Source organism: Barbatula barbatula (assembly GCF_947034865.1).
Source record: "Barbatula barbatula genome assembly, chromosome: 22".
NCBI classification, from domain to species: Eukaryota; Metazoa; Chordata; class Actinopteri; order Cypriniformes; family Nemacheilidae; genus Barbatula; species Barbatula barbatula.
The window spans coordinates 6191541-6205446 of record NC_136785.1 but is presented as its reverse complement, the minus strand read 5'-3'; the positions used below and the strand labels follow the sequence as shown (position 1 = coordinate 6205446).

Here is a 13906-nt window from a genome sequence, read left to right as displayed (position 1 = left end):
ATGAATTCAAATAGAAAATAAATAAAAACACAAACAACATAAGCCTTTGCTAAAATGTGTTTTTTTCATTTTGCTTTAAAAAGAGATTCTGCAGAAATGTAATTAATAGAAAGCGGAAGACAATTCCACAATTTGGGACCGCATATGGCAAAAGCCGGGTCTCCCTTTCGTTTTAACCACGATCTGCAAACCTTGAACAGTTTCTGGCTAGAAGACCTTAAACATCTTGTTGACATCTGTTAACATTCACAAGTTCAGATAAATAGGAAGGAGCCAACCCATTTAAAACCTTAAAGACAAAGAGTAGGATCTTAAACTCTATTCTAAAACATACAGGAAACCAACACAGAGAGAGCAAGATGGGGGTAATGGGCTCATATTTACATGTGCCAGTAAGCATTCTGGCAGCTGAATTTTGGACAATTTGCAAGAGGTTCATGTAGGATTGACCAATACCTACATACATTGAATTGCAGTTGTCGAGACGAGACGATATAAATGAATGTATAATTCTCCCGAAACATGATTTGACTTCTGCATATACGTGCTTATCAAAAAACAGGGCCGAGTAAAAAAGAACACCTACGTTTTTGACAGATGGCTTCACAATGCTGCCCAGCACTTAATTTGAGCTGCCAGAGGCGGGGAACCCCGCAGGTTAGATGTGCTTTGGAGGACAGACATCCATTTAAATAAACAGAAAAAGTTATATTATTTAAATAAGACAAACCAATTCAGTGCCTGGCCTTTAATACCCGCACAATGCTCAAGGCGAGAAAACATATCATGATCAACGTTAGGCTGCTGTAGAGATCCACCTTCTGCTCTTTTACTGCATAGCCCTGCATAGACCTCACGCATTAAAATAGTTTGATTTAGTTTAGTTGTTGTTGCTCTTGTGCAATAGATGAACAACAGTTTATTTGTATTTAGATACTATATATTTAGAGGCTATTTGCAGGAGTCCTGCCATTCTCACACAGCCAGCACACACGAGTGTCTTACTGCCCACACCCATGAAATCTTGTTACAAACCATTTCCCAGCTCTTATTTTACTCAATGACGTCATCGACTAGTTGATGCAACTTTTATCACATAATAGTCGACCTAAAGAAATCTAAGGTCGTTCAACAAATATTGTGCAGTGGAGGATGCATCCCTGACTGTGAAATATAAGTTGCTTATATTTTATCCGGCCTGCTAGCCAGCGCGTGGATGCTGCGATTTTTAGAAACACGTATATATGAGAAGTGGCTTTACATAAGTCATGGTTCACCTTAGGTCGGCAGCACTCCGCCTAAACAAGCGGTTTAACACGTTCTTGTGTGCCAGACCAGTTCTTAAACATCCCTTCATGAAAATAATTTAACACAGGAAACAAAGCTGAGAGAAGAGAAAAAAAAAATTGGTTTAGTTTAGAGATTTAACAAAGACCGATGAAGCCAAATGTCGAAACTGATTTTGAAATTGTCAATGTTTTACTGATATATGAATAAAGTACTAAAATTGTGAAATTCTAACTCACCACTAGGTGTGAAAAACAGTTTACATCAACAACTCAGGAAAATTAAGTGACTATACAAGCTAAATGACATTTTTGTTTAGCTTACAGATTTACCAGATAGTATAACATGAACATTAGCGTGATTACAAAACCATGCAGGTTGCCGATGCTTCAGTGGCTGCGTATAGTTGAATTTCGACGGACATAAATGACAAACAAGGGGCATGCTGTTTGAATATATGTGATAACACCAAATTCATTTTCTCCGAAAATAGAGCAGCTAGGCCTCAAATGTGACAAAAACAATGACTCAATATGCATAAAAATGGAAGTTCGAGAACAGAAGCCGCATATATGGATCATCCACCATTTTTCCTCCCAAAAAGAAGCGACGAATGGATGAAAAGAGAAGGGGAAAAGAGGGGAAGATGGTTTTTGAAAGACGGAGAGTAGGAAAACTAGGTCAGGTCACATGACCGAGTGATCAACTGTAGGCAGGATAACATTTCTACAGCATGTGGCCATGTAAAAAAAATGTTGACAGCAGCTTTATCAGTGTTTTGTGAAGGGCCGAGACTGGGATTGAAGGCGGGGGAGCGTCCAGAGCAGCGAGGTGCCTGAGTCGATGAAGTGTGCCGTGTGTGCGCAGAACTGAAGGAGTTGAATACACAGGGTCAGGAACAGTAGCATCCTTACAGACAGACAAATGAGACGGCTGTCTGAGAGAGAGAGAGACACTGCCATGAATCCTTCAGCTCAGCTCTGACTATGGTTTCTAAACAATCTGCTTAAAAGCTAAATCTGATATTTTATCCTTAAAGTGTTAGTTTGACCACACTGAAAATTCTATCGTTTAATCAGCCTCTTGTAATTTTAACTTTCTTTCTTCCGCAGGAGAAAGATATTTTGAGGAATGTTGGTGACGAACAATGGCAGTACCCATTCACGTCTATTGTATAGAAACAAAACCAATAGAAGTGAATGGGTACCGCTGTTTTCGGTTACCAACATTCATTAAAATATCTTCTTTGTGTTCGGCAGAAAAAAACAAAGGCATACAGGTATAAAACAACAAGAGAGTGAGTAAATGATGACAGAATTTTCACTTTTGAGTTAACTGCCCCATCATTTCCTATATGCCCCTGTACTTTATAAAAGTTATATGAGACTAAAACAAATACTGCTTAGGAATAACTTAAAAGGAGGTGGTTGACGGTGGCTGAATATGAAAAAGTAGAATAAAAAAGAAAAGCGGTTACTGCGATTAGAGTGTGAGACTTGATGCAAGGTGACATTTCACGAGAGGGAAATGTCAAGGGTCTATGCTGACAGCAGGAGAAAAAAAATGTGTGACACTGCCATCATCATCTTCGCTTCTTTATCAAATCACAAGATCACCTAGTACCTAGAAACAATGCCTTCAGAGTTTCAATCATCCAATCAGCATCACAACTGATGATCGCTTCAGATTAGGGATGCTCATAGTTACCATTTAACGATTAACCAATAGTCAAAATTTTGACCTATAATACAATCAGTTAAAAGATTTAAATGTATGTTTATTTTTTAAGTAAAATATTATTAATAATAATAATAATAAAATAATGCGTTCTTAAATAACTATGAAATCATACATGTTTTTTTGTTTTCTTAATGGTTAAAGAAAAATATGCTATACATGTGTTAATTTATGGAGCGTGCAGACGCAAATGTCACAAAGACTCAATGTCCAATGGGCTTAACTGTCAACAGGCTCCAGATTGTCCCCACATCATGCAAACATGTTATTTTATAAAATAAAAACTCCACGCTTTGGATTAAGGTAGGCCTGCAATTGTTATTTGATGAAAAAATGGAAATAAACTTGATACGACATTTTGTTATTTTCTAGCCTGTTTATTTTATGCTTTGGATTTATATTATTTCAGCTTTACTCCATTGTCCAAAACGCTGCAGGTTTGTGAAAATATTATCATATGTGAATGCAGGTGCTGTTGTTGATCTTTTCCTTATGCTGCTGTCTGCATGCTAAAATAAATCTGTAATTTTATTTTTAACGTGTCACAGACCCCCTGATTTCGAAGTCTGCGTCCTCCGGATTTCGCATGCGAAGGCGTATGTCGCCTACATACGCGTCCTCCCGACGAAGCCTTCGAAATGAGAGACAGCATGTTTTCTTTTTATTAAAATTTGATATTAAAATAAATCTTATCAGTTAACGGTTAATGTTCAGATAACGGGCCTCGGTTCTCGGGTTAGGGAAATTAACCGAAATGAGCATCGCTACTTTAGATACCTTTGAAGACATTACACAAAAGTGAACGTTTGAGGTTTAACATTAATATCTGCTCCACGCTTCGTCAGGGTCATATGCTCAGGCTTGAGTAATGTTATCTGTCAGATCAGTCAATCATATGACTCCCTTAGGGAAAGTGTTTTTCCGTTTCATAACAGTGACAAGGCTCTAAAAATATTCTAGGGCTATTAATGAGGCGTACAGAACGGATTCGCAATTTCTGCATGTGCAAACAAAAACTGCATCTTAGTCACCTCGCCACCCACAGTTCTTTCAAACACATGCTGTGCAGTCAAACGCCACAACCTCCACGATCACTCACGGCCAGGCTATGAGATACACAATTGTGGCTTTTAATTTCTTTCATTGCGGCTTTTTGTAAATTTGAGGCTTCAGGATGTTAAAATGACACAGACCACGTCTATTAGAAAAATTCATTCTTAACAGTCTAAATGTCTTTGTGGAGATGTGATCCAGTTAAAAAAGCTCAGAGAATATATTTGGCGACGTTTAAAATAAATAAAAACAGACCTTAAAAACAACAACAATAGCAATATAACAGATGCTAAACAAGAGAGACAGTATGTCATTTCAGCTTAGGAAGTTCGGCATGCTAAAATCCGAGCTAACACAGCAAAAGCGACTCTGGAGGTACAAGGTGACCTGACAGACCGACTTCACAGTCAAATCTAAAAGCACAAGTATGTGAATATAACACCTGCCGCATGTGTTCTCACAAGCTTGAGATATTGATAATGTATAGACCCATTTCTAGAATATCCCACTTAGCCCAAACGGCTGCAGCAGGTAGAGAAGCACATGCTCCATGCAGTCGAGGGCACTGATTGTTGATGCATGCTGTGCCTGTTGAGTTCTAGGAACGCTGATAGAAAAATCCTGATTTGTACGGCGTTGAGGGACGTGGTGGGGTGTGCAGGGAGGACTGGGAATTAAATAATGTAAAGAGTCTATACACACACACACACACACACACACACACTCGATGATGATGTGCATCAGCCTCTCCCTGCTGTTCCCAACGCAGTCAAGCAGAAAGATGTAGGCCATCTGCACAGCAACATCGAGAAAATAGCTCTGTGCACAGATAGAATAGGACACGATTAACCAACTGCGTTTGTCCCTCTAAGGAAAAAAACTGAATGAGAGACTGATAGACAGACAGATAAAGGGGGGGGATAACAAAACCAAAATGGGCTTTCATGTCTACAAAAAGTGTGTTTTTAATTTTTCAATCAATAAGGTAAGACAGCCCAGAGCATAGAAGATCAAAACAAATTTCACCTAAAGCCTTGTACATGCATATCTATGCTACGTTGTGTCATTTTGTGAATCATTTTAGATCAACTTTGCATGTTACATGTAGAATAAGGAACAGTGAAATGGTCATTACGGCAAAATAAATCCCTTCATTATCTTAGATGACATATCACATTCAAAAACGCTCCAGATCATTGTCACTCCATTACAGAAATATTTTACAAATCCTCAATCACGCATCACACGAGGGATTATGCTGACATGCACTGTCTTTCTAGAATGATGACATCTGTCTATGACGTGTCTTCAATTCTAAAGCGAGATCTGCCGCGTCATGCATGCTCAATCCACTGAAGTCTCTTAAAACAGAATTTTAATTCCCTGACCCACCAGAGGCTCAGCTCAGGCAAGGTTACAATCACACATCTAGGGCTGTAGTCAACCAAAGAAATGCTTAGTCGACCAAAGTCCTGTCCTGCGCAGCGATCAGTCGACTAAAAAAAAAAAAAAAAAAAAGACGCGATAAAAAAAAAAAAAAAAAAAAAAAAAAAAAGACGCGATGTTTTGCATTTTGATTGAACATTTATTAAACAATCGTCATAGAACATTTATAAAACAACAACGAAAAGACATCAATAATACATAAAACTATAATAATAATACAATTCTTTGAAAATTAAGTGATTTTTTTTAAATAGCCGAAATTAAAGTATTTAAAGTTGGGGATGAAACATAGGCTAAAAAAAATAGGCAACTGGTCGACCAATGAGAATGTCAGTCGACCAAGACGGCATCGACCGATTAGTCGACTAAACGACTAAAGTTCACAGCCCTACACACATCAAAGCTGCTTTCAACTTGAATAAAAAAAACTCAAAATTAAAGCTTGGGGTTTATGTTTGGGATTTGATTGATACACAGGTTTACGTTCTGTTTTCTAAAGAAGCGTTGGTAATTGTGAGAGTGATCAACAAAGTCATATGCTTATGTGGGTTCAATATCAACAAAATTAAACAAGTTGGTTATATATAGTTTAAAGGGGTGATTCGCCGGAAATACGTGTTTTTCTTTGTCTTTGGTGTGTTATAAGTTGCCCATGCATGTCTTAGACATGTAAAATTGCAAACATTTAAGGGTCGGAACAAAAGATGCATTTTATCTAGAAGCGAATGCTCACCCAGACCTGCCTGAAACGCCTCGTGTAACAACACCCGGGCAAATCTACGTTAGTTCGTAACACGATTTGACTAAGACCGCCCAAATCTAAGTAGTAAGTGTACCGCAAGTAAGGTGGGCGGTCTTGTAAATCTCATAGTACCGTCGCGGGCGCAGCCATGTCGCGGAGACGATGTGCATTTCTATGCGAAACGAAAGCCTCTTTGTTTGCCTCGTTTTTAAACCTTAAATCGTGTTTACATATTGTATTCCATCTAAAGCAAACAATAATATTCGATTTAGCCTCTTCAAATGACCCCTTTAAAAAAATTCAAACAGCAAGAATGATCCTATTGCATATCGTGTATTGCAATATTTGGCAATACATCATTTATAATGCGTCTAAAAGAAATGACATGATGTCACCAAATAAAATGTGCAAGCTCATCTAAAACCAGGCTTTATTTACTTCATGCATTATTTGGTTAAAAGAAGACATGAAATCTGTAAACACCATCACCTAAAATGCCCCCCCCAAAACATTTCCAACAAGCAATAGTGGCTGTTGTTGTGGTAAAACAGTTAGGGACGTCTGTCTCACAGGATGTTTATGGGGAGTTGAATTTCACTGGTGCTCGCTTTACCGTCTCTCACCTCTGTGTCACTTAATTAGCCACCTGTACAAAGGAAAACCAGGCACAGGAGCCCAATTTATAGCACGGTCAAGTCTGGAATGACTCTGCCCCCACTGTAATAGGAATCCCCCCTTCATTTATGTTCCAGAGACGTTCCTGAGACTTTGAACATGCCGAACACAGAGCAGAGGGGGGGGGGGGGATAAGGGCCAAATCAAAGGAGGGGACCCTTAAATTCCATGAGATTTCTCCAGATGTTACAAAATATATATGCTGAAGCAATCCAGATGTGCCACCTCTCAGTTCCCCCAGCTAACCGCTTCAGGGAGTGACTTACTTTCTATTCTTTCAGTCCTTCCTTCTTATTTTTATAAGTATTATTTTCCTTTGTACTGTAAGCCGTTCACATCCATCACTCTGCCTAAAATATCCATTATTAAAGGAGGCTTAGACAACTTCAGTAAGTAAACTTGACGCAGACGCGACGTAACAAGAAAACAGGACATGGAGGAAAAAAATTGTGGTTTTCTCTCGTTCCTGAGAGTGATTAACAGCAAGATGTTTGCGCACTGTATGCCGGAGCTCCTTATGCCCCACAGGCTGCGACCTGGCCATGACCTCTGACCTTGCGTCTTCCAGACGGCATGCAAAGAAACAGTCGTTTTGCTTAAATCATAGCATTTAAAACAAGCTGTCTCTCATTCAAACATTCAAGTAAGCTCTCACACACCCCATAAGGTACACACACACCTACATGCCTGCTCTAGGACTCTGATGTGGTCTTTCCAATACAAAGCCGTCTCATGTTACACATTCCAGTCTAAAACAGAAGAAACCATCTTAAATGTGACACTTGAACTAGCCGGGTGCCGTTTCTGCAAGCGCTGGAATGCAAGCCTTCTGGTATGCAACAAATTGATGTGAAGGGAACTGCCAGCGCCTGCCTGCTTGTCTGTCTGTCTGTGTCCGCTTGCCTTCCTGTTTGCCTGAAAACCACGTTGCCCAACTCTCTGCAGAAAATTTTGCCACAGGCGTTTTCAAACTCCACCATGAACACGTTTCTCTCAGCCCTGAGCAATGCTGAGCAAATGACTCGAAGTGGAAGTTGAACTTGGATTTCCAATGCAAACAACGACTAAGGGACAACTGCCAAACCACAATTACCTCCCACAAAGCAGTCAGCTCCACTTATCCACTATGAACTAGAAAAGTTTACAATGCAAATAATGAGTTTGTTAATCAGTATTTGTCTTATTTACTGGTAAAAAAACCTTTGGACGTTCTTCAAACCAGATACATTTCCATGAGGAGTAAAGTTGTGTAAGATGAGACTCTTTTGTCAGAGAATTTAAGATTAAAAGGAAAATGCAAACAGAAAATAATTTTTTGTCATTTATTCACGTTTGCTGCTTTTCAAGCCAATGAGATTTTTTTCACTGAAAGACGAGGATCATTTTTGAGAAAACGGCTCTTTCTTTCTAAATGCTAAAAGTGAAAGGTGACTGAGGCTGTCAGTCACTAACATTCAACATAACACCACCTTTCCCTTTTTACAACAAAAAAAGTCATGTGGGCTTGAAATCATGATGGTGATGCGGGTGAGAGAATAATGTATGTTTTGTAATATAATGCATCCCTTAGATTTTTTTTGTAAGAAGAAATGTCTATAAATAAATAACAAAGAAATTATTAACCCAATAAATAATACAAATCATTTTTTTCTCTTTGCTCCTTGTTTTAAAAATATTTAGCTTTTTACACTGAAAAAGGTACACAGAAATAAAAAACTGTGTACATTTTTGCAGTGTACATCACTCGCACACACTAAAGCGACAGGAAGCTACTGGTTCGCACACCTTCAAGATTAAAAGCCTCTCAACCGGAGTGAGCCACAGCTCAACAGCCACTTGACAAAGAGCAGCGCCGCTCGCAGCAAATGGATAATAAGCGGCGTGTTCTGCTGCGAGAGGAAGGCTAGGGGGGGTCCGAAGGCACCAGATCGTCAATGGACCGGCGGTTCTGTGAAAGAGACACTGTCTCTATTAAGGCCCCTGACACACTGGATGATTTATATAAACGGTTACAAAAGCATCCATGCTGCCTCCACCATCCTGTATCATCTGTAACCGTACTCAGACGTGCGAGTGAGATCTCCGACGAGTCTTGGAGTACATTTGAAGCCCAGGTGAGACCCTGATAGCAGGAGTCGATGAGACTACCTGTGGACGGATAAAAGAAAAGGCGTCCGCTAACCGTAAATCACTCTCACAGGCCCCCGGTAAAAAAATCTGTCTAGATGAGATGTAGGTTGAGAACACCTGGCTTAGCCCCAAAAAACTGATGTGGAAGAAAACTGTGGTCACTGCCCGGCGGTATCTACTTGCATAGAAATCAGCTCATCTTATCGTTATCATCGTATTTTGGTTGCTGTAATATATACGGATTATCATAATTACGATCACGTCCCTAATCTGCCGGGTTGTTTTAGATATCCAGTGCACACTATGGCATTAATGGACAGAGTCCTTTGAACACACAGTTTAGCTCGCTTTTTGTTTTGTTCAGTGCCTTACCGGCAACAAGCTACACCGACGTGTATGCAGAAACATTCGCTTAATTGTGTGTGCACATGAAACATGAGTTACAAAAATAAAGGAATAGAAAAATGTGCTCTTGTAGCCACAGCACATATTAGCCACGGTCCTTTACGGACTAGAACCTACTGATGTGTCAGACAGCATGACCATCTACCCCAAAGCTGATGTCTGAGAGGAATGCCATAGAGCTGTGATTTAGACAGTGTGCATTAATCTCAAATAAACGGCATAATCGATGTTCTATATGCAAAAGTTTATACTTTGCACTTTCTAAATTGTCAATAAAACTATTCACCGATTCCTTTTTACATAGCAAACAAAAGAACACAGGAAAGCAATATTTTACAGACACATTTTAATGCAAACGTATAGGTTTATAGTATGACAGAGGTTCAGAGTCTATCATCTGTTGTGATATTGGTAAAATCCAATTCTAGAAACCTGAAGCACATGCTACTGCTGATAAAACACATGGGTTCAGAAGTCAAGGTCTGAGGTTCGTAGTCCACAGCTCCCCTTATAGATAAAACACTTGCAACTGCTGAAGGCTGAAAACTCACAAATTATTAACATGGGTTTGACGCATGGTTACAATAAACAACTGCTTTGGAACACTATTTTTGCGCGCACCGGAAAAGTTGCTTTCAATTAAATTCAATTGTATTTATATAGCGCTTTTCACAATTTGCATTGTTCCAAAGCAGCTTTACAGGGGAAAATAAGAAAAACACAAAAAAGGTACAAAGCAGCTTTGTGGTTGCCTATATATGATAATATGCATTAAAGAGCTTTGTCGTTTCCTGGGACAGCTAAGGGGTCATAGACATGCGTTTTAGAAAACAGGGATAAATAGGATATGACCAAATGTGATCAACCAAGATAGTAACGAATCAAAACACACCCGTCCATCGAAATACACTGGTGGTGGACATCCATGCTAGATTTGCTGAACTTAATTCTGTGTTTTTTTTAAATGGATATTGAGCAGCAAACCTACATAAAGCAGAAGCACTATCCCTTTAAGACATTAACTTTCCCTATAAAGCTTCCCTAGTAAAATGACAGCTGCAGTCCGCTCACAAAAGGGGCCAAAAACCATCCGGCAAGAAACCTAAAACTGCCCCGCCGTAAAAAACACAACTTGCATGGGTTTTAGAGGTAAACAATCCTTGCAGACCCCAATTAAATCTCCTTTTAACTTACTCACGCCCAGCGCTACCTTTGTTCGTGAATTATGACCGACAGAGGTATGCATCCCCCAACAATGAATGTCACTTTCTCATCAAAGACCATGAACTTCACCGATGGGGGCAGAGACGACCCCACCTCCTGTCACTCAGAAGCACCAAAAAACGAGTTTGGCCTGAAACAAGTTTGGTTTACCTAAATAAATAACAACCAAAGTGTACACTGCTGATCTGCTAATGGAAGGGAAGCGTTTAATGATATACAGCGTAACAGGGAGCAATATCTCAGCTTCCACTTATGTTCCTGATGCAATACAAGCGTTAGTCCATAGAACTTGCTTTTGTGATTTCCATAAAGAGTTCATTAAATCTTTGTAGGCAAAAATAGACAAATATGAGGTATTTAGCACCTGTGCCCAGGGCAAGAAAAATAGTTCGTAACCAGACCTGTTCTGCACACTGCGCATTGCACAACGAACATGAAAAAGCATACGTGAAACCCTACTGCATTACACTCACAAAGACATTTGTAAACGTAAGAAATTATTCTTGTTTAATGATTACGTGTCAGAATGCAGCAGGCCAGGGCATGAGGCTGATCTTCAGCATCTCTGCACATGCAGCAGGAAATTACATTTCTGCTCGCAAGCAGCCACATGTTTTGCGCTTGAATTGTTAATGATTTTTGTCTTTCACGATGACTTCTGGATAAATATGCTTTGTAAAAATAAAATCACAAATTAGTTTGAATCACAGATGACATTTCAAGAAGTTCCACTCACTTTTATGAAGGTCAATAAAAGGCATATATGATAATAACACGGTCTTCTGGCATACAGCAGGGTGATAGAAATAAAGTTTAACAATCGACTGCAGAAAATTAAAGGAGAAACCGAGCGGGTTACAACAGCTTTTCAACAACATAAACAAACCAAACACGGCGCTTTCTTGCAACAAATTATTTCTCGCTCATTTCCACATCACACAATGGTATCCTCAGCAAAGACGCACAGCTCCAATTATGCATTTACAAACCAAACGGACATACACCTATAGAACGACATGTTAAGTATAAAGCCGCAGAGCTACTTTTCAAGCGCCGCACTTCCCGGTATAAACTCAAATGTGCTCTTACAGAAACTCTATTATGCAGTTTGTGGCTTTGCTGCTGCTATGCTGGGAATATGTGCTTTTAACCGGGGGTTTCGGGAAAGCCGGCATTCCTGCCGTCTCTCATCACAGTGAACTGATGGGGTGACGACGTGTGTCAAGGTGTAACATGACTCTTGCATAAAAGAGATGCAGACACAATAACAGTCTTGCCTACAGCTCTTGAGTGAAAACGCAGAGGTAGCTGGTTACAGTATGTGCGAGTGTGAATCAAATCAAGTGTGACTGCTGAGCTTATCTTCATGCATGGGAAGTGAGCCCATACATGAGAGTAAAATGTGTATCATTTATTTAAGACCGTATCTATTTACCAAACCTTGCATGAGTAAGCCGCACGCAGACTGGGATATATAAAAAAATTATTATTTTAATATACATCACACTATCTAAATCTCTAGTGTATTTGTCTATTTTTGGCATCGCATTATCTCGACTGCAGCAAATAGCTCAATGATGTCACAATCGCACAGTGACCGATGGAATCCAAAGAACCGACAACTAATGTTATTGAATAAAGATACCCTTTAATTAATATTTTATTAAATGTTTTATCATTATTATGGAATGCTGCTGCTCTCGCGCACGCCACAATGAAGAACTAATGGAAGCCACACCTACATTTCTCCTCGGCAGAGGCTTTAAAATAGGATATGCATTTTTAAAGCGTCGAGTTTGTTCCTTGGACACAAAGTAAGTTTATTATTAAACCTAGACATACACCGCAAAGGAAAGCCGCTTGCTCTTTGATGTTCCGTGTTCCTTGCGAACTCTTTACAGAACGCGAAAGTTTTCCAAGTTCACACCCTAAACACTTCAGCAACTTTAATATTATTTATCAACGGTGCTCACAGACCAAAGTGAATGAAACGACGATACACCTGCATTTCTGGGAGTTAACAGGGAAAACATGAAGCAAAAATAGACGATTGCTTTTTTCCTCCATTAGGATTCGAGGTTTGGTGCTTTCGTCGATTCCTGCGAAACTCCGACGGTATCAAATCTACGTTTTTCGCCGCACTTTCGAGTGATGTGCAACGTTGTTTACGTTTTCAAAGAAACAATCCTTCACGCTAGTCCGCATTTTGCCGTGAATTGATATTTTGACACATAGATTACGCGTTCCCAAGGACATGCACGACCGAACATGCTTCGACTCTCCGCCGTGGCAAAAAAAGCATGCAATGCAGTGTGAATATATGCAACAACATAACAAGAGAAACTTACATTAAATAGTGAGCTCGAGAGTGAAAGAGATGTCACTCTTAGCGCGCGTGCTTGGCGAACTTTTGCGTTTAACGTCATTTTAAAACTGCCTTGATCCACACCATTCAATTCACCGCTGTGCATTTCCATCCGATAATAACTGCTTGATTTCTATCACGAAAGGAATATGAATGCAAAGCCGCGTCTGCACAACGCGCGTTCTCCGGCGATTTCACGCTAACGTCCACGTTTGTCGTTCAGCTATATATATTCGCGCATGCAGACTCAGAAACTTTCCAAATGTAAGGCTCTTACATCCGTCCGGACACCGGTTGGTGAAAATGAACATATCTGAGTTTAGAGGTGAACTTACCCAATGACAAGAAAGGTTTGGTTTCCATGTCTGGTGGGTTAGCTCATGCCAGCTGAGGCGCGCGCGTTTTAAGCCCTTCTCTGATGACAGTACGAGACGGATCCACGCGGTAAACGTGACAAGTCTTGAAAAGCTTTGCGATAGTGTCAAATGTTCACTTTATTGCACTAGTTGTGTTTCTTCACGCTTCTCCTCGGCTCTGTGTACAACTCTCCGGTCCACGCTACTGCAAAGGGACCCAGTGAAGGGGACTCCCACTGACGCGCACAAAGGCGCATTTGGCAGCGACGCGTGAGGGGAACATTAACCCCTCCTGTCCCGCGATGCCAACAACAAACATGGAAAGAAACAATATTTCATTGAATAAAAACACTGCATGCACGTGCAGTAAACAAAGACCCACACGGAGTACGCTCATAGGGACCAGCCTGTTAATTCAAGTTATTGAAAGTATTTAAATGCAAATGTGTTTATTAAAACAAACACTTGCACATTGTGTGGAGGTGT

At 40.0% G+C, this 13906-nt stretch overlaps 1 protein-coding gene across 5 annotated transcripts in view; it reads right to left on the bottom strand.

Moving 5' to 3' along the window:
- rxraa (retinoid X receptor, alpha a) overlaps positions 1-13642 on the bottom strand; it is an 84795-nt gene extending 71153 nt beyond the window's left edge. For 2 of the 5 annotated variants that reach the window (XM_079486294.1, XM_079486296.1), the window contains exon 1: positions 13400-13642. In XM_079486294.1, coding sequence (XP_079342420.1) covers positions 13400-13427 — 28 coding nt within the window. In that variant the 5' untranslated portion in view covers positions 13428-13642. Of the gene's footprint in view, positions 1-13047; positions 13166-13399 lie in introns of those variants that run through there. The other 3 variants (XM_079486293.1, XM_079486295.1, XM_079486297.1) reach the window with 2 other exon arrangements.
- Between the last annotated feature and the right edge of the window lie 264 nt (positions 13643-13906).